General features: G+C 47.7%; 1 protein-coding gene across 6 annotated transcripts in view; it reads left to right on the top strand.

Annotated features, from left to right (window-relative positions):
- RUNX1 (RUNX family transcription factor 1) overlaps nt 1-19,993 on the top strand; it is a 274,888-nt gene that overhangs the window by 223,196 nt on the left and 31,699 nt on the right. For 5 of the 6 annotated variants that reach the window (XM_025293398.3, XM_025293413.3, XM_006071986.4 and 2 more), the window contains one exon: nt 7,437-7,628. The exons of the other annotated variant lie outside the window; for it this stretch is intronic. In XM_025293398.3, the coding sequence (XP_025149183.1) occupies nt 7,437-7,628 (192 nt within the window). The remainder of the gene's footprint in view (nt 1-7,436; nt 7,629-19,993) is intronic. 6 annotated transcript variants of the gene reach the window in all.

The raw sequence follows: 19,993 nt of genomic DNA, 5'->3' as shown, positions 1-19,993 counted from the left end.
GGAAAGGATCTGTGAAAACTGACATCCCAGGTTGCTCGTAACTGTTCAGAGGGCCATGGCTGAAACAGCAGGAGACACGGGGTAGGGAGTGAGTTTTCAGGATGCCTTGTGCAAAGCTGCCAGCCATCAGTGCACCCAAGATAGGGCAGGCCGGAGAAATTCCCGTTTTAGAGTTAGGGTTCTGAAGACCAGCCTGATGGCTCCCAAAGGCCAGGGATCTGCCTGAAAAAGAGGCAGAAAGCAAACTCTTGAGAGTCCTAACATCATGTGAAGTTGTTCAAGAGAGCCCCTGCTTAGAGTCGTGAAACAGGATTCGGTTGAGTCGAATCCCTGCAGATGTAATTGCTGTGAATGCTTTCAGAGCCCCTTGCAGTAATCCGTCTTAGTCCTTTAATTCCAGGCTTCCAGATAAGGAGGCTGAGCGATGAAGAGACTTGCTCTTGTCCACAGGAAAGTTGGGTAGAAAAGCAGATTTAGGATGGAGAGTTATTAACATCCAGACTGGCAGTCCCATTTCGCTGGTGCCATGCTGTTTCTCTCAGGGAGAGGGATTAAAGCATCCGTATGAACACCCCCGGGCTTCCCTGGTAGCTCAGCTGGTAAAAAAAAATTCGTCTGCAATGCAGGATTCCCAGTTCAATTCCTGGATCGGGAAGATCTCCTGGAGAAGGGATAGCCTTCTCCACTGAAGCTCACTCCAGTGTTCTTGGGCTTCCCTCGTGGCTCAGACAGTAAAGAATCTGCCTGCAATGCAGGAGACTTGGGTTCGGTCCCTGGATTGGGGAGATCTCTTGGAGGAAGGCACTGGCAACCTACTCCAGTATTCTTGCCTGGAGAATCCCTTGGACGGAGGAGCCTGGTGGGCTACAGTCCATGGGTCACACAGAGTGAGACACGACTGAGCGACCAAGCACAGCACAGCCCATGAACACCCTCTGGGAAGGACTCATAGGATCCACGTAACCCTTTTCTGCTGTTCCCTGAAGCCTCTCCTTAGACAACAGGGCAGAAGTCATTTCCTATTTGAGAATTCTGTGTTCCCCTCCCAGACCCTCCTGATGATTGCATCAGTGACTCACAGGGTCCTCTCCAGGATGGTGGGAGAGAGACAGTCACAGCTGTCTTCAGGCAGAGTTTTCCCATTTTCAGGCACTCTTTACAGCAGGCTGAAGTATCTTTAAAAAAAAAAAAAAAGGTTTTTAAAGACCACAAAATAGTTATCACCAAAACAAGGCCATCACTCAGTGTCCATGGACACGTAGTCTAAACACGGTTCTGGTAGATTTGGTGTTTTAGTTTCCAGCCCACAACAGATGAGCAGTAGGTTGGAAACACGTGCACGGTGGGGAGGAGTGGTTGACACTCACCGTCACACTACCCGGGAACCCCAGCAGCCTCTGCGTCGCCCTGATCTTCTTCTGAACTTGGCGGTCCTGCCCCCAGACCTGCCAGGACATCAGGAGGCTGATGCCCACACAGATGTGTGAGACCCAGCTCTCTGGGAGGGGTCCCCCTCACAGCTCTGGCTATCTTCTGTTTTAAGGCAAGCCGGGAACGGAAGTGGGATCGTCAAGGCAGACCATGTGCATGTCGTGCAAGTGTCCAGGGTCCTTGCGATGGACAGCCATGGGACACTGTGGCTCTGATCATGTGGGAGTCAGGGACATGGGTATTTCTAAGTGCATGGAGCGTGAGGGGTGGGGGGGGTTGAGGGAGTGGGTGTGTTTTCAGACCTGCTGTTTGTCTAGTTGGCTGTGTGAGATTGGGTAAATGACATAATCTCTCTGAACTTCACTGCCACGTAGGAGTTTAAAAATGAAGCTAATTCCTCTAGCCTTTCAGTTCGGAAGGACTTCAGCCTTGCGCTGTACTCTAAGCTTAATGGTATGGGAGGAGGTGGAGGGAAAGTTGGGCTTGTTGTTGTTCAGTCACTCAGTCGTGTCTGACTCCCTGCGACCACGTGAACTGCAGCACTCCAAAGTTAGGCTACCCGTGTATATGTACCATTGAGTGATATAGAAACATGTATTATAGTATGACTCATTTGAAAAGACCCTGATGCTGGGAAGAATTGAAGGCAGGAGGAGAAGGGGATGACAGAGGATGAGATGGTTGGATGGCATCACCGACTCGATGGACATGAGTTTGAGTAAACTAAGGGAGCTGGGGATGGACAGGGAGGCCTGGCGTGCTGCAGTCCATGGGGTTGCAATTAGGCAGACACGACTGAGCGACTGAACTGAACTGAACTGATAGTATGTATTCCAGTATAGTAACATATCTCAGCATATGTTTTTATGTATTGTGTATATAATGTATATACAATCTATGCATTATTATATAATTATATATATAAATCTGTGTATATATAACCTATACACAATATGGGACAATATTTCCCAGTGTTCATTAGCCAGCAGACGGAGAGGTTTGCAGTTAGAAAGCTTTACTTCACCACCTGCAAGGGGCTTTGAGGAAGTGTCACATCCACATTTAGAATCATTGCTTTAAAGTCCCAATGACTTTGTTGACTCTGGAGCCCAGAAGTTAGAATACTATACCAGGAAAAATGAGCTATCTTCTAGACTCGTCAGTTTCTTTTCCCTAGTCCATAAAGGATAGCATATTAAAGAAAGAAATATTGATGTTTTTATATCCAGATATTGTCATTAGCATCAGATTGATTGGCAAACATCTTTTAAAAAAGATACACCCTTTTAAAAGAATCACAGTGAGATAGATGGATGGATGGAGGGAGGGAGACAGAGATATACATGGGTGGTTTTAGTCACTAAGCTGTGTCCTGCTATTTTGAACCCGTGGACTGTAGCCCACCACGCTCCTCTGTCCGTGGAGGAGGCAAGAATACTGTCTCAGGCAAGAATACTGAAGTGGTTTACCATTTGCTTTTCCAGGGGATCTTCCTGACCCAGGGATCAAACCCGCATCTCCTGCATTGTAGGCTAATTCTTTTCTGCTGAGCCACCAGGGAAGCCAGAGATGTGTATATACACACTTATATCGATAGATGTCTTTTTGGTCTTTTCATTTTGCATCAGTTTTTCTCAGCTGCTCATGTTGACAATGCTTTGAGTACATGCCTTTTCTAATTTTTCTGCTGAGAATCTATCAAGAAAATCAGTAAACTTACATCAAAAACATGGACTTACATGTTTGCTGTCAGAAAATGATTCTCTCTACACAAAACTTGACAAGGAAAGGTGACAACCTAGTCTTATCCATTTTCTTTCATAGATGATCATATACAGACTGTCCCTGACTTAGAATGGTTCTACTTGGATTTTTTTTTTTTTTTTTTGCTTTACAATGACATGAACGTGGTGCATACTCAGTAGAAACTATACTTTGAATTGTGAACTTTGATCTTTTCCTGGGCTCGCGATGCGTGGTGAGCTGCTTGTGTGATCAGCCATGACCTCTTAGGGATCAACAACAGATAAACCTGCAACCGCCTGTATTCAGACGACAGTTCTGTTTTTCAGTTTCATTATGCACAGTATTCAATAAATGACTTGAGATGGTCAACATGTGATTATGAAATAGGTTTTGTATTAGATGATTTTGCCCAACTCTAGGCTAATGTGCTGACAACGTTTAAGGTAGGCTAAGATGTTTGATGGGTTAGGTGTTTTAAATGCATTTTCAGCCTATGATATTTTCAGTGTAGGATGGATTTATTGGGACGTTAGCCATTATAATTCGAGAATGATCTATACTGTATTTCAGTTACTTTGAGCCACAGATCAACAATGGTTTCCTGAAAAGGGGACTTCAGTTGTCAGTGAAATACGCATACCCACTCAGCCTTGTTTTCAGTAGCAGAAAACTAAAAGCTGGTCTCATTAACCATCACAAATATCCTAACATTTAGGGATGCCCAGTGGGCACCCATTCCAGAAGACTGCAGGACGTACGTCTTTGGAATGAAGTAAAATTTAGCAGGTGGGATGAATTAGTTTTTATTCTTTTTGGTGGTGGTTCTTTTGGCTTTGTATAGTTTTGCATAAATATAAAATTCTAATCAAGTACTTTTTAAAAAAATGTGAGAATAGTACTAGAGAAAAATAATTTAGGATCCGATGTCCCTGTATGACATCTCGAGGTTGTGACTGTGTTCAAGACAACCTTGTAAACATTCACAGTTGGCTGCCAACGTGTCCAAAAAATCCAGGCTGCCAACATACATGTGTTCAAGGCTTCACATAATTTCTACCAGAAGGTTTGATCCAGGGTTGAATTCCCTGTTGCCCTAGAAAGCCCAGTAGTCAGTAAGAAAGAAGAAAAATGAATTTGATAGTGGACATTCTCCATACTCCTGTATTAAAAATTCAGGGAGCAAGCTGACATCTTAATTGCACACAGATACAGGAAACTGGAGACAGAAAAAGCATTCATTTTCCCCAGCTTGAAAGTTTATATCGGAAGCTTCTATATTTCATGCAAAAAAAAAAAAATATATTGCTCTTTGGCACACGAAATCTGATGGTTTCAGAAAAGAAGAATTAGGTCTTCCTTTGATGTAGCTTCTGAATGCATCAGAACCACACCTTTAATATAATGCTTTTTATCTCCCCCGTGTCTCGGTGTTCCAGCTCTCCAGCTCGAGTGGGGAGGAGGGTCTCAGGGTCCCCAGGAGAGTAATACCGCTCTGACTTAACTCCAGGATCACATGCAGGGAGGGTGTGGGGTGAACTCTCACCCCTCCTCCGGCATTAAACTCAGCCCTGAGACTCTCAGGGCTTAGAACAGAGCTTAGAGTGAAGAATTGTTTTCTCTGAGAGCTATGCCCAAACATTCCTGCTGAAGCAGACAGTCATCAGTTAATCTCTGTAAATGACTGCGATTTTGGCAGGTGTCAGCTGGTGCAAAAACTGCTCACACGTTGAAACTTTCTTTTTCAAGCATAGGGTGATGAGAAGGGGTCTCGTTAAAAAATATACATATATCTTGCATTGTGCCCAGCCACAGTAGTGGCTTCCCTGAAATGACTTATTACTGTTTAGTTTCTTGGTGGCACGTGTTCCCCAAGCTTGGGGATTGATGTAGATACAACTGAAGGCCTCTCTTCAAAGGCTGGCCGGAGGCTCCAAAACACCAAATGCATGTGTTCGGAATGATCTGGTACACATCATTCTCCTGGATCACCTATTGTCCTTGACACACTGTCCTTAAAAAAAACACCACTGGGTGCCCAAGGAGTGTGCAGTTTTGAAATGGGTACAAAACCTGCTAGAAGCCTCTGCACCACCCCCCATGCCAACTGGCATTCTTTCTGAGGTGGTAGAACTTTCCAGAAGTATGTGTCCTGCCTTCTTCTCTCCTTGACTCCTAACTCCAGGCGCTAGGTGGTGATAGGCATGGAAAGGGCCATACTAATGTGCTTGGGATGACCTTTGAGTTGGTATCGTTTGCTTCTCAGCAAGAAAGCTTCAGATTTTTCAGTCTGACCGTCAGGAAGCGAGAATGTGTCTCAGAGATAAGAGGAGGGAGGAGTCTCCGAGACGCTCCATCCGGAGACCACGAACGACTCCATGATGGACTGACATAGAATGTTCTAGAAAAAGATTGTTTTCGTCCCTCTGAGGAAAAGGCGTGGCAGGGGTTGTTCTGGGAGCTGGCCCTGTGGCCTTTCACCCACAAGGCCGGTGCTTAAAATACTCAGCGGGTAAGAGGCCTTGCATGTGTGCTGGGCCCACGTGACATGGGCTGCCTGGTTCAGGCAGAGGGCTGTGGGCTGCAGGGGCTGAATCAGAGACCAGATTTGCCTTGGTGACACATGAAAAGAGGGAGCATTGCATTTGAACTACACAAATATTATGCTTAAGTATTTTTCCTCATCTTGGAGCCAAACAGGTCTTGCTCGTGATAAAATCGCTGCAGTATAGTGGGTCCTTTTTCTGGTCTGGAATTTGAGACAGCATCAGCTGTGCCAAGGGGCCTGGCAGCAGGAAGAAACGGCAAACCACGGAGATTTGGAACCATAATACAAGTTATAAAATTTAATTTTATAATTGTAGCCATTGGTAGCTGGGCTAAAATGTACTTCTCCCAAATCCCTTCCCACCCCGGACTGGGGGTGGTAGCGGGGGTGCTGGAATCCAGGGATCATCTTTCTCACTGAGGAGGGGGTCGGACATGGGGAAGGCCACTGGAGTGTGCTGCCAAGGGGGCTGCTTCCCCAGTCTTGTTTTGAGGTCCCTTGATGACAGAGGCGGGGAGGAGGTGAGTTGTGAAATTGGTCAGTGGCTCTTTCTTCCAAAGAATTGGCCAAGCCCAGCCCCACCCCTCTAACCCTCGTGGCTACATGGGTACCTGGGATCCTCAGCTCTGCTTGACGGGCCTAAATCTCTGCTTTAAAGACATTGTGGGGAGTCCCCTGGCCATCCATCGGTTAAGACTCTACCTTTCCACTGCACGGGGCACAGGTTCAATCCCTGATCGGGGAACTAGGATCCCACAAGCCCCGAAGTGCAGTCAGAAAGTAAATACATTTTTTAAAAAGACATTTTGATGAAGAACTAAGGGAAGAAAGAGGAAGTCCAACCCTCCTGGCCCTTTTCTAGTGAAGGGTTTCTGCTTGCATCCTGGTGACAGTGACTTTGACGAGGAGCCAGGCAGGCAAGGACACTTGCTGGCTCCCGAGGTGCTGAGGGTCCCCCTCCCCACCTTGGATTTCCAGAGGCCCCCCGGGGAAGCGCCTCCACTCTGCTGGCAGCCCACTCTGGGCTCCAGGGGCCCCAGCTGCTGCGAATCTCGGACCCATGGAGGCCGAGCCCGGGGAAGTCGGCTCCAGGGAGGAGAGGATGCTCTCAGAGAGCTGGCGAGGAGTGGAGAAGGGGCCCTTGCCCCGCACTTAGCAGGAAATCTGACCTCCCAGGGCTGTGGTTTGCAGCCACACCTCATTTCCTGTTGGCAGGGGCCTGCCGCTAAGCTCCAGGGCCCACTTCACTGCTCTGAAACCAGCCGGGCTTGGGTGTGTGTTGGGGGGCAAGCTGTTGGGGCTCCTTCTCCAGCCCACAGCTCAGGGCCAAACAAGTGCCAACAACGTGCCCCTTCCCCCCTTCTCCCACCATCCACCACCTCTGCCACCAAGCCCAGCGTACCCTCTGCCTTCCGCCCCACACAGATGGGTGCAGAAGGTTGAGGTGGGCGCCCGGGGTCAGATCGAAGGAGTGCTCCATGAGCAATGTGACGAAAGGGGTCCCCCCATGTGCCAGCCCCGAATCCCCAGGGGTGCCTGTGAATGAGCAGGTCTCCAGCAGGTCCACATGGGGCACGGGGAGGCGGTGAGGGGAGAGGGAGGGGAGACCCAGAAACACCCAACTTCTAGCAAATCCGCAGTGTACATTTTCTGATCTCTTGCCTCCCTCCTTCCTTGCCTCCCTCTCCCCCTCCCCACCCCCTCCCCACAATAGGACATCGTCAGAAACTAGATGATCAGACCAAGCCTGGGAGCTTGTCCTTTTCCGAGCGGCTCAGTGAACTGGAGCAGCTGCGGCGAACGGCCATGAGGGTCAGCCCACACCACCCAGCCCCCACACCCAACCCTCGGGCCTCCTTGAACCACTCCACTGCCTTTAACCCTCAGCCTCAGAGTCAGATGCAGGGTAAGTACCCGGACGGAGCCTCGCCCTTGGGCAGAACCCACCCAGACCCATCGTGGCTTCTCCTCCCCACTTCCCTGGACCAGCAAGCAGCCTGGGAGCTTGATAACAGCAGAGTGTCCCCCCACCCCACCCCACCCCTGGCCAACCCCAGAGCTACTGAGTCAGAGTTGCTTTGTGACAAGACCCCCAGACTGAAAGGCCCTGCTACAGAGGATATAGAGAGGGTGTTGCTGAGTCTCTCAGTCCTGTCTGTCTCTTTGCAACCCCCTGGACCGTCGCCCACCAGGCTCCTCTGTCCATGAGGATTTCTTCAGGCAAGAATCCTGGAGTGGGGTAGCCATCTCCTCCTCCAGGGGATCTTCCCGACTCAGGGATCGAACCCATGTTTCCTGCATTGGCAGGCAGATTCTTTACCACTGAGCCACCAGGGAAGTCCTGTATATCCAGATATGTATATATCCCTATGTAGATCATGTCTGGAATTTCTTACGCAGGAGCTCTGGCCATGCCATTTTCTCACTTAACTTGGCTTGAAGATACACATGGCATGCATCAAGCCAGGTGATGGTTAAGACATTTCATGTCCTTCCCGATTATTTGTGGGGTTTGTATTTTATGCACGTCCTTTTGAAAATATAAGGACATAGGAGTATCTGGATGCCATCCTATTCAGGGTATTCATTGCAACTAATGAATTTGCAGTCAGTCCAGAAGGTGGACTCTCCCTGCTTCCACCACCGTAGGGGTTAGCTGGCAATGGCAAAAACACTGTAAAATACAGTAATTGCATAAAACGCACTGTGCCAAATGAGATAATACCCAGAGTTCATTTACACTGCAGAAAGCACTGACGTCAGTGATTATTTGCTCTGTGATACCATTTCAAATTTCCGAAATGCAGTGGTTTTTCTCAGAGCGTGCGGGACACAGCTGTGTATGGTAGGGTCGCAGTAAGATTCCTTTCTCAAAGGGGCAGGCTTGCTTGACTCACAGGAAAAGATAAGGGGCCCATCTGGGGCAGGTGGCCAGCAGGGGACGTGCACCTGCCCTTCTGGGACAGCAGAACTTAGATTTCCCGGGCGTTCTCTGTGTTCTGAGCTGTTATTGTGAGATGCGTAAGAATCCCAAGTCCTTGAGGGTTTCCAGCCCATAGCTTTCTTTTGGGATTAGCACATATGGGGCTCTCTAAAGGGAATTCCATCGTCTTCCCCAGCGCCTGATGGCCCATGCCGTTCACTCTCACACTCACGTCTCTGGGGAAGTTTCTCTTATTTGCATGAAAAATTCCCAGAGATCCCCCTCATGTAAGATCCTATGCGGACAGCTGTCAAGGGGTCTTTCTGTAGATGAGCCCTTTGGTGGACAGCAGAAACCCAAGCTTGGCTTTGGGAGGGCTGCCTCTCATCTCCAGTTGCCTCTGATCTGTATTTAAGAAGAGATCCCATGAAACCATTGGTTTCCTGGTGCTTCATCATCACATACTCATTCAAAATATGCATATTGATTTTTTGAAATTCCAAAATGCAAGCGTGTATGAGAAACTAGAGCAAATGGCACATTAAGTGAGATGGGCTTGGCGGGGCGGGGGAATTGCTGCTTTTCTTCTAAATAGAATAAAATTCTTCAGGAGATGGCTGGATCTTGTGTTTAGGGCCATTTACATGTGTGTCATCTGCAGGATTCCACTTGTAACATTCAAGGGGAGACCTGTTTTCTTATCCTCTCACTGCGTCACTGACCATTTCTACTTCTGGGCTGATAAAGGGATTTGCCTTTTTCTACTGCTTGAAACCAAAATTATGAAGCATTTTGAAAGGCAATGGAAACTTGAACCACACGGGGGCCAGTGGAAATCATCACCAGGAGTCTGGCTTGGTTTCGGTTTTGGCGAAGAGTGAACCAGATCTGATTTCTCTTCCTGATCAGATACACTCACTCTCTTTACCAAAAAGAAAATGGTGGGCCTGGGGGTGGGGTGTTGAATTCTTATCCTCAGCCGTCAGCAGCTCTCGGTCTGAGGCATTGCCACTGACAGGCATTCCTCAGCTCATTGGAATACTGTATGCTTAGCACAGTATCAGGTTTAACCCCCTTTCTTGTTCCTTTTAAAAACTTTTTTACTTCTGCAACCTCTAAGTAATAATAACTTGCTTTCAGAGTGCCCTGGAGTCTTAGTTGCTACTCTATAGAGAATGTGTTAACTATGTCACCGATGTCCTTTCTTTTCAAAATATGATTTGCCGTTCAGGACATCACTTGTAAAATTGTAGGAACAGCTTTTAAAAAATAAGTATCTGGGAGAGTTTTATGTAAAACGACTTTTCCTTTTCCTTTCTTTTTTCCCATTAGAAATCTAATGCTTTTTTACTTTCTTCCTGTTTCGAGTAGACCCTTGGGATTTTTTTTTTTCCCTGAAATTAGAAAGTTAACAGGAATCACAGTAAAGTCTCTTTCAGCCAAAACTTTCATTTTGTTCTTGATGGATATGAAAATGGTTATTTTCCCAGCTTAGCACTAGAGCTTCTATATTATATTTAAGAAGATGCTTTGTATAAAAATTCAGCATGTGTTTATGGCTCTCTTTGAAATGGCCGCAGTAGTTGGAAGAAAAACATCCCCATAGTATTAACAAGAGCAGTTTTACAGCCGTGCCGAACCAATGGGTGGATGTTTTCAGCCTGGTGGAATCGTCAGCAGTTAGGGGCTCCGAGAGATCCTGGGTCGATAGGCTGATGGACCCGGTCTTTCTCGGGCTTCATCGGAGGGTCGTGCCTGGCCCTTTAACTCCTTCAGTACGAAATCACAGATCTAGGATACTGCCTCTATTTATCTAGAATCAGATGTGCTTAAGAAGCACTCAAAATAGACACCTCAAATGATCTGAAGCAGGGTACAGATGGAAAAGGGGGCTAGGTTGCCATGCCATCAAACCACTGTTTATTTGTTGAGGTTTCAGCTATAGAAGGGCTGAGGTTAATTTCAACTTCCTACTTTACCAGGTCTTAAAATCAAACAGAAAGCCATTTGGTCATGGCTGCACGTTTAAGCAAGTCAGGACATCATCACGCACTTGTGGGGCTGAGTTTTAGATTTCTTTCCCAGTCACAGGAAAGAAAACTCGACACACGTTCTTTTGAAAGATGGACCAGGCAGAGTCTAGACAAACAGGGAGCCGCCGCCACCGCGTCAGCCACACCTCCCCTTAGAGATGGCTTCAGGCAACCCGAGCAATAGGTTTAAGAATCTGACTCCTGATTTACCAAAAATGACGAACCACATTTAAGCCATGTATGTAACTCCCTCCTTTCGGGGAAAGCAGAGACAGGGTGAAATCTACTGGTGCAGAAAACTGTCAAAACCAGAGAAACTTAAGAAGCCAAGTTTTGTTTTTGGTCTGTCTTGCCATCAGCATCAAGGCACAAGGCTTAACCCTTTAATGGGAACAGTTATCTTTTGGTACAAGTCAGACCTTTTTTATACATTGTGTTATTCCTACAATCCTGTAGATGTGGTTTATAGGCAGAGAAACTGAACCTCAGAGGTTAACGATTGCCAGAATTCTCCAAGATTGGAAGTGAACTCAAACGGAGACCCTTTCTGGCTCCAAAACCAGTGCTGGTGGGTGGCAGGTTCTCCCAGGCTCCCACCCTGGGATCAAGGACTTAGACACAGGGTTGGTCAGTGTCAAGTAAAACCCCCATTGCCCATGGGGAGATGGGAGCAGTGCTGGGCTGGTCATTCCCTCGGCAGTCCTGATTAGACTGGGTTCTATTATCGTGAGGTATTGATAATAATGAACCATTAGGGCCAGACTCGGGGGTGGGCACCTGAATACACTTCCTGCTTTGGAGACATGTGTGTTTTTAAAGAGAGAAGGCAATGGCACCCCACTCCAGTACTCTTGCCTGGAAAATCCCATGGACGGAGGAGCCTGGTGGGCTGCAGTCCTTGGGGTCGCTAAGAGTCGGACACGACTGAGCGACTTCACTTTCACTTTCCACTTTCATGCATTGGAGAAGGAAATGGCAACCCACTCTAGTGTTCTTGCCTGGAGAATCCCAGGGACAGGGGGACCAGGGGGCTGCCGTCTATGGGGTCGCACAGAGTTGGACACGACTGAAGTAACGCAGCAGCAGCAGCAGTGTTTTTAAAGATAGGGGAAAGAAGGCTGAACTCAGAATAATGACTCTCTGAGTACTGCACACGTGAAGGGAAAGATGTGTGGGTAGGCAGAGGGCTTCTTAGCCGTCCATTCACTTTATTGGGGCAACCCTTCCTGCGTGGAAGGCTCTCTTTGTGGGTTTCAGTGGCACCGAGGCCTTCTTAACCTCTAAACCCCAGCAACGTCTGATCAGCCTGCAGGAGTGTGGGTGCTCTAAGACTTTCATATGACTGACGGGGTTTGACCTCTTAAGACGAGAGAGAGAGAAGGGATTCCCTGGTGGCTCAGAAATCATCTCCTAAATTTTAGTATTCCAAGTTATTTTGTTTTGCTAGCGATTTACCCAAAGTTACTTTGGAAACACCATTTTCTGGCACTTATTATCTGGGTAGCTTTTTGAGATACTGAGTTGACTTTGTTTCTCAGCCATACTGGGTTACTTATGTCAACCTTTGTCAGCTGGATTGACCAAAGAAAAAAGAAAAAAAAAATCTTTTCATTTTCTGTAGGAGGAGAGAGAAATTCCCTTTCCAGCCTTGGGGGTAAAATAAAATGCACAATATCTCTTCCCTTCCCTGTCCTCTCTCTCTCTCTCTCTCTCTCTCTCTTCTAGCAATTCTAGAAGTTCAAAAACAAAGTAGGGAGCCAGGAACGGTTGCATTACCTTGGAGATTGCAGTCAGTCATTCTCCTGTGTCAATCTACAAATGGTCATGGTTACACAAAGCAAAATATGGAGGGTTCTAGAAATCAACTTACAAGACATGCTATGAACATGAAAAAGGAGTGATCTAAACACAGCTCTCTTATCTAGGTGGAGTAGGGTTTGAGAGCCTGGCAAGGTCTATAACAGCAGACTCTTACACGGAAAACAAGCCTGGATCAGGTGTTCCCATGAATAAATAAACATAAATAAATGTAAGAAGGAAGTGGGGAAAGAAGGGGAGGGAAGGAAGGAGAAACAGTGAAGTGCACACAGAATGAAGAGCTCTCCTGGGCCCCTCTTCTCACCCGTGGGCAGAGAGGTTACAAGGTGTTAGAACTAGATGACTGGAGAGAGTTAGAGCAACTCAGAACTCAGGTCCTGTTTTCCATCTTCTTAGCTGATACAATGTATCAGTATTAAGGAAAGCTTGAAAAGCTCATGCCCATCAGTTGCATCATAGACATTTAAAAACTTTGGGGATGAAGGATGGAGAAAAAGCTAAGTTTTTGTATTGTTTTTCCTTTAAGAAAGGCCCTAAGGCCTTGGCTTCCTAGTCTGCCTATGGTTTCAGCAGTGCGGGCTGCCCTTGCTTTCCATCCGAGACCTAGGGTGACTTACAGAGCGGTGCTTAGTGGCGGCCCACCTTACTTTTTCTCCGCACTCTATTTAGGGACCGCATGGTCACCAACACAGAACCCCCTTGAAGAGTGCTGCTCCAATGCCTGTGATGTATTTACAAGCGCCTCTCAGCTAAGTACTTAATAAACCAGCCCTTCAGGGGAGCCGCCAACCTGGCGAGCTGTCACCCTACTAATCATAAACCACGTTTTAGCGGGACCGCGTTCTCAGACCGAGCGTTTTCATGGATGTCATTCAAGGAGATCAGACCATGTTTTCCGGAACACGTTGTTAATGCCTGTGGACATCTTTCCTAATTAGAGGAAAGAAGGGTTCATTTTAGGTCTTGATCCTAATATTCCTTCTGTGAATTTGATACATTCTGAAATCTTCCCTTATTCTTGTGATCTCTAGGCCAGTTCTCACACACACCCAAAGGTTTTTGTTCACACACACACCCAAAGGTTTTCGTTCAGAAAAGTAAGTTTTTAACACAGCTGTAGTTGGAACACTTACTTGCCATTGCTGGTGAAACAGTAGGCAGGTTAAGCTGAAAATCTCATGGCCAAGAAAGATAGTAGAGCCTGGTGGCTAAGAATGAGTTCAACAGACAGACTACCTTGGCCCCAAATTGGCCTCCACCATGTATCACTGTAGGACTTTTGGCAAGTTACCAAACCTCTGAAAGCCTCAGTTTCCCTGTCTGCAAAATGGGAGTAAAAATTACTTTTGGCGATCCTGGAACCACTGCGAAAGGTGAAACAGCAGACATGAGAGCCAGCCCATGGGCAAGGCTTGGTAATTGTGGGCTATTCGGATCAGCATCACCAAACCAAGCATATTAATTTCCTATGGCTGGTATAACAAATTGCCACAAACTTACTGGCTTAAAACAATAGACATTTATCCTCTTCCGTTTCTGGAGGCCAGGGTCCACCATCAAGGCGCCACACCCCCTTTGAAGTTCCTAGAGGAGGAACCTTTCTCGCCTCTTCCAACCTTTGGTGGCTCCTTGCCTCCCTGAGCTTGTGGCTGCATCGTTTTCCACCTCTGCCTCCCTCGTCACATGGCCTCGTCCTCTGTGTCACCTCCTCTTCTGTCTCTAAAGACATTTGTGATGGGATTAGACACCCATCTCCCCCTGGATAACCCAGATGACCTCACCTTGAGATCCTCCACTTCATTACACCTGCGAAGACCCTTTTTTAAAAAAAATAAGGTCATGTTCATAGTCCTGTGGATCAGAACATGGACACAGCTTTTCTGGGACACCATTCAACCCATTACACCAAGGTAGAAAGGATGGGAGCATCAGGTTGAGTTCAGAGGCAACTTTCCCTTGTCTGTTTCCTCCAGAACAGATGTGATGGGCAGGTAGATGTGAACTCAGCATTTTATGCCACACTTACATCTTCCAGCTACTCTCATTCAGGCCCTCACTTGCTGGAACTCATATCAGGGTCCTTTTATTTCCAACCACAAAAGCGCATGATTTTTTTTTTTTTCCTAGATGATATCAGATAGTTTTTAACATTTCCTAGCCCACCTATGTTGATGGAACCACAGGACCCAGTGGTCGTAGAGAAAGGGCATCTTCCCTGGAATATGGAGGCGATGAAAAGCAGGAGACAGGAGGCCTGGGTGCCTTTCGCCCTGGCCCCCAAAAGCTCATGACATAGTTAGTGGCTGGGAGTAAGCGTAGGGACAGAAGATGACATGGAGACCACAGCCGGCCAGCTGGGATGGACTCAAGAATGTGACCGCCCGGAGCCCGGCATATCACTTGTTTTGAAACAAGCTGCCTTGTTAAAAATGGCTTTAATGGTCAGGCGCTGTGGACCAGAAACCCATTGCGAAAGGCTGGTGATTCACTTTGCATATCTCATAATCCCACATTTACAAATCACCCCAAGATAGCCTTTCACATTTGGATATTTAAAAACGAAAACTCTGACTGTGGCCGTGAAGTAGTATCAGAGTTTACCAAAAGTCTGTACCCAGAGAGGGGGCAAACAGTAGAAGCCGATAGGAACAAAAAGGCTCTGGGGAGGGAAAAAAAGACTTGTGTTTGCTTGTTGGTTGTAGTTCTCCAAATGGAGCTGATCTTCCTCATTTGCTTTATCCCCTTCCCCCCACCCCCCATCATGGAAGAGAACCACAGGTCCACTGTCATTCAGTTACTTTCGTGCTCTTTAAAGTTCAACTTGTTATGATTGAAACAATGCTGAGGAACGGTCATTACTTCTGTCTTCCCTCCCTTCCCTCTGGCCCTCTGAGCTCCAGAGCTTGGGGAAAATGTAAAGAGGCAGGGGAACGCGCAACTCTTCCCAGCCACTTCAGGGTGTATTTGTATTTTCACATTTTACTTGCAAAGCCTTTAGCCCCACATGAGCTTTCTTATTATTGAACAATTGCTTTCAAAGCCCTAGAGCAGCCCAATTGTTAACGGAGATTAAAGATCCGGATTGCAAAACTCCTCCGGTAAATAAAATCTTCACTGACGAACCCAGTTTTTTACCTGTACACTTTTCTTCCGTAATCTCTTTCTGGCAGAACATGTGATGTTTTGCTACTAGCGATTCAGTTACCAGCCACAGTAAATAAAAAATAATGATAATAATGGTATAGAACTCACCCTAAAAACAAACACTGGCCAATCATATTTATTTCCTGTTTCTTTGGGCACTTCTAATAATTTATGGGGGTGGGGGGTGGGGAATGGAATGTACCACTTCTTATCCAGTTGATTTTTGATGATCAAGCTTTGGAGCATCTTGAGATTGAGTGTCTAATTCAGGCTCTTCCAAGCGGCATGGAATGTAAACATGTACTATTCAAAAGAAATAAGTGTTTTTCCAGGGAAAACAGAACCATGGCACCAGGCCCCTGAATGAGCCATGAGTAGGAAAGACAGTCATTGGGCAGAAAAGACAGTCCTTCCCTCCAGACACAAGCTCAAGTACCAACACTTCAGGGCCCATCGTGATTTCACACCAGCTCAGGGTCAAGAACATTCCAAGTATCATTTCAAGATGGTGGGAAAGAACCTCCAATTGTAAGCAGTAGCAAGCAGGTCATCCTTCTAAAAATGGGACCCCGCTCCTTACTTTCCCACCTGGAAAAAATGTGGACAAACAGGCGGAGGAGGCAATGGGGGACTCTGACCCGAGCGTTTCCTCAGGTCACTTAGCGGCTGGTGAAACTTGAGCGTTAAAACACACACCACGAAGGGCTGCAAGAGGACTTATTTCTGCACCCTGCTGGTCCTCCCACCCAGCGTCGCTGGATCCGAGCCCCCATAAGTCAGTGTCACCGGGTCTGGTTAACCATAGATTTGGGTCCTCGAAGTGGTGAGCTCAGTCCTTTGGGGATCTTGAAGGGGGATAAGTTATGGTCCTTCGGATCTGACACTTGGGTATGACCACACAGGGGTCAGAAGACCAGAGCATCCCTAGAGCAGAGGGCAAGGAAGGTCCCTGAGGAGCCCCAGGGAGTCAGCACGACCCTGGTTGGCAGCAGCTCACCTGTCTTAAGGCATGAAGTCTCCAGACCTCAGTTCTCGCTGATTCCTACTGCGGACGAAGTTCTCTCTGTCCTTCATTCCAAGGCCAGATCAGCATCTTGGGAAGGGCTGCACACATACACTTGCTGGGTAGGTTTTTAAACAGTATCTCGGGGTACAAAGGGAGGAAGAAATAATCTGACAAGTGATCGCACTTCTTGGAGTTGTAGGTCATCTGAGGAAGCGAACCTCATTGTTCTGTTTCGTCTCCTGGGGGTTATCCCACCGTTTCGGCCATTAGTGCATCTCTCTGTATGTATCAGATGGCAGATTATATAATGATAAAGTTATTAAAATATCTGCAAAAGTCAGCACAAGCTCAAGGGCTCAACTTTGCATTTCTGCCCATTAAGTGGTTTATTGGGATCGTTCCTCTCGGGGTCTGTTAATCTGCATCCGTCCTTGGTTGTAAATCGCCTGAGTTTTAAGCTGTGCTTCAGTGGGTCATCCAGTGGGACTGGGATCTTCAGGATGAGCGTGGGAACTTTTGAAACGTGCCGTTCTTTCCCCCGCCCGCCACCCAGGTTTGAAACTGCAGCGTGTGTCTGTGATGGGGTCTACACCCGGCTTGTTTTTGGAGCCAGGGGCCTCGGAAGAAAGATGAGGACATTGCCTGGTTCGCACGTTGACTGAAGGCAATCACAAAGTGGCTGTGGTTCACATTTCTGGAGTGATTGACGCTGTTGGCTGCTGTAGTCCCCACCACCAGCCACCACAGTGTGTATGGCATGGTCCTGGGCGCCTTGCCTCTTGTGCCAGCTCAGGGGCTGTCAGCCACGTGAGTCCCCACCCTCACCCATCATGAAGGCCATTAACAAGGTGGCCCTAAACTCTAATAAGTTGTAATTCTGGGCAGATTCTGGGGCTCTTGGGGATTAACCCCCACAGTTCTCAGGAAGCCAGCAAGGATGGCCCAAGACCCCCTTCCCCCCACTCTGCTCCCTTGATTAAGAGGCTCTTTTTTTCATAATATTTTTGCTATGTGATTGGGCTTTCTGAGCCAACATATGTTGCTAAATGGGAAAAGCCATTGCCCAGACGTGGTTCTGTTTAATATGATTCTCCACGAATTACAAAGCTTGACTTTACAATTGAATTTGTGCAGAATTACGGACGGCCAATTCAGGTGGAAGGGAGAGGAAATCTTGTTATTCTTATTCCAGAATCTCTTCCCGATTTCCTCATTTGGTTCTTTCACGCTTTGGGGGAGGGCGGGGGTGGGGAGACGCCTTAGAGCCTCTGTAAGGAATTTCTCTTATTTTTCAAACTTTCTGCCTGGCTGTTCACGGGAGAACACAGTGGCCTGCGAACGTCAAAGTGGGATGCCAGTTCTTCTGTTCATCCACCCCATCAGTCAGCTGTTCCTCCCACCTTTTCATCAGAGGGACTCCGAAAACACATGGAAACCCCCCGAGTGCAGTATATGAGGAAAGCAGAATCTGGACCCATAGGTGTGGATATGGATAATGGGAATTCAGATGCCAGGTTGGCCACTTCCTGATTAGGTAACCTTGCAAGAATTACCTCAGTTCTCTGCCCTGTGATCCCCATCTGTGAAATGGGTACGGTAATGATGGTGCTTAGATCACTGGAGAGTTGTGAGGATGAACTCAGTTAATACACACAAAGCACTGGATGCCGGGCGTGTGGTATTGACTCTCATTTCCTCGTGAACAGGGACTGAGATATGTTTTTGTCATGTGTTTAGCATAGAGCCCGGTACACGTTAAACACTCCTCTGTGGTCAGTGGTCTTTTTACTATGATTGCTATCATCGTGCTCTTGTTGGCAGTGTGGCTGCGTGACCAGGGCGTTGCACGTCGGTTCTCTCCTGGGAGCCACACACCTGCTCTGTGATAATGACCTTGTGTGTCTCCTTACTTCCAGGAGCGATGAGAGCCCTGGGGTGGACAAGGGCAGGAGTGATCCTGGTGTCAGCCTTGTTCATGTTCGCTTTCCTTGGGTAAACTAACAAGAGGGCCCAGACCCACTGCTCCACAGGGTCAAATGGAATCGAAATGGTTACAGTTGAAAGCGAAAGTCGCTCAGTCGTGTCCTACTCTTTGTGACCCCATGGACTATACAGTCCATGAAATTCTCCAGGCCAGAATACTGGAGTGGGTAGCCTTTCCCTTCTCCAGGGGATCTTCCCAACCCAGGGATCGAACCCAGGTCTCCCGCATTGCAGGCAGATTCTTTACCAGCTGAGCCACCAGGGAAGCCCAAGAATACTCGAGTGGGTAGCCTATCCCTTCTCCAGAGGATATTCCTAACCTAGGAATCGAACCAGAGTCTCCTGCATTGCAGGTGGATTCTTTACCAATTGAGCTATCAGGTTACAATTGAAAGGGACCTTACATGTCTTAGCGTGTGTGTGCATGCTAAGTTGTGTCCTACTCTTTGTGATGCCACAGACTGTAGCCCACCAGGCTCCTCTGTCCATGGGATTCTCCAGGCTAGAATACTGGAGGGGGTTGCCATTCCATTCTCCAGGGGACCTTCCCGACCCAGGGATTGAACCTGCATCTCTTAAGTCTCCTTCATTGGCAGGCGGGTTCTTTACCACTAGCGCCACCTGGGAAGCCCCAAAAATGTCTTTCTGGAAGTCCTTCATTTCATGCACGAGGCATCAAGGCCCAGGAGTGTCAGTGACACTTGGAGACAAACTTGAACTCTTGAGTCTTGGGGCTTAGTCCAGGGGCCGTCCCACTGGCCAGCCGTCCTTCTCTTGGGATGGGGCGGGTGGGAAGGGGCACAGCTCATGGGCTCCACTGTCAGTACAGAGGGTACCCCAGCACATTTACTCCTGCTCTGCCCCTCCATCTCATCTCACCTCCTGAGATGAGATGATGAGATGATGATGGATCCCCTGGTTCAATTCTGTATCACGGCTTCTTTTTGTCTCCATCTTTTCAATGCTGAATTTCCTACTGAAGGAGTAGGGATCTTGTTAAAAAGTAAGAACACCCATCTCAAGGCCACCCGCTGCCCTCCTCAGTCCCACCGAGTGTCCCCAAGCCCTGCTTAGGGGTGCAGACATGGGTAGAGCTGCAGGGACGCTTCTGACCACCGGGCCCACGTAGGCAGCAGCCGGGGGCAAGGGGGGACCCCTGAACTGTCTCCTTATGTGCCCGTCCCCTTATGAATCGGACGCATTCAGAGAATGTGAATGGTCAGCCTCTTCTGCATTTTGGATGAACCACCTATAAAAGGTTTCTCTGAACCGCGTTTCACCTTCCTGTGTGAGTCTCCCCACCAGCCTGGGCCTTGAAAGCCTTTCTTGTGGCCTGTGCCACCTCCGGACTAGAAGGAGGCCAG

Source organism: Bubalus bubalis, chromosome 1 (assembly GCF_019923935.1).
Source record: "Bubalus bubalis isolate 160015118507 breed Murrah chromosome 1, NDDB_SH_1, whole genome shotgun sequence".
Taxonomy (NCBI): domain Eukaryota; kingdom Metazoa; phylum Chordata; class Mammalia; order Artiodactyla; family Bovidae; genus Bubalus; species Bubalus bubalis.
The sequence above is the reverse complement of the archived record's forward strand: the minus strand, read 5'-3'. Positions and strand labels throughout refer to the sequence as shown.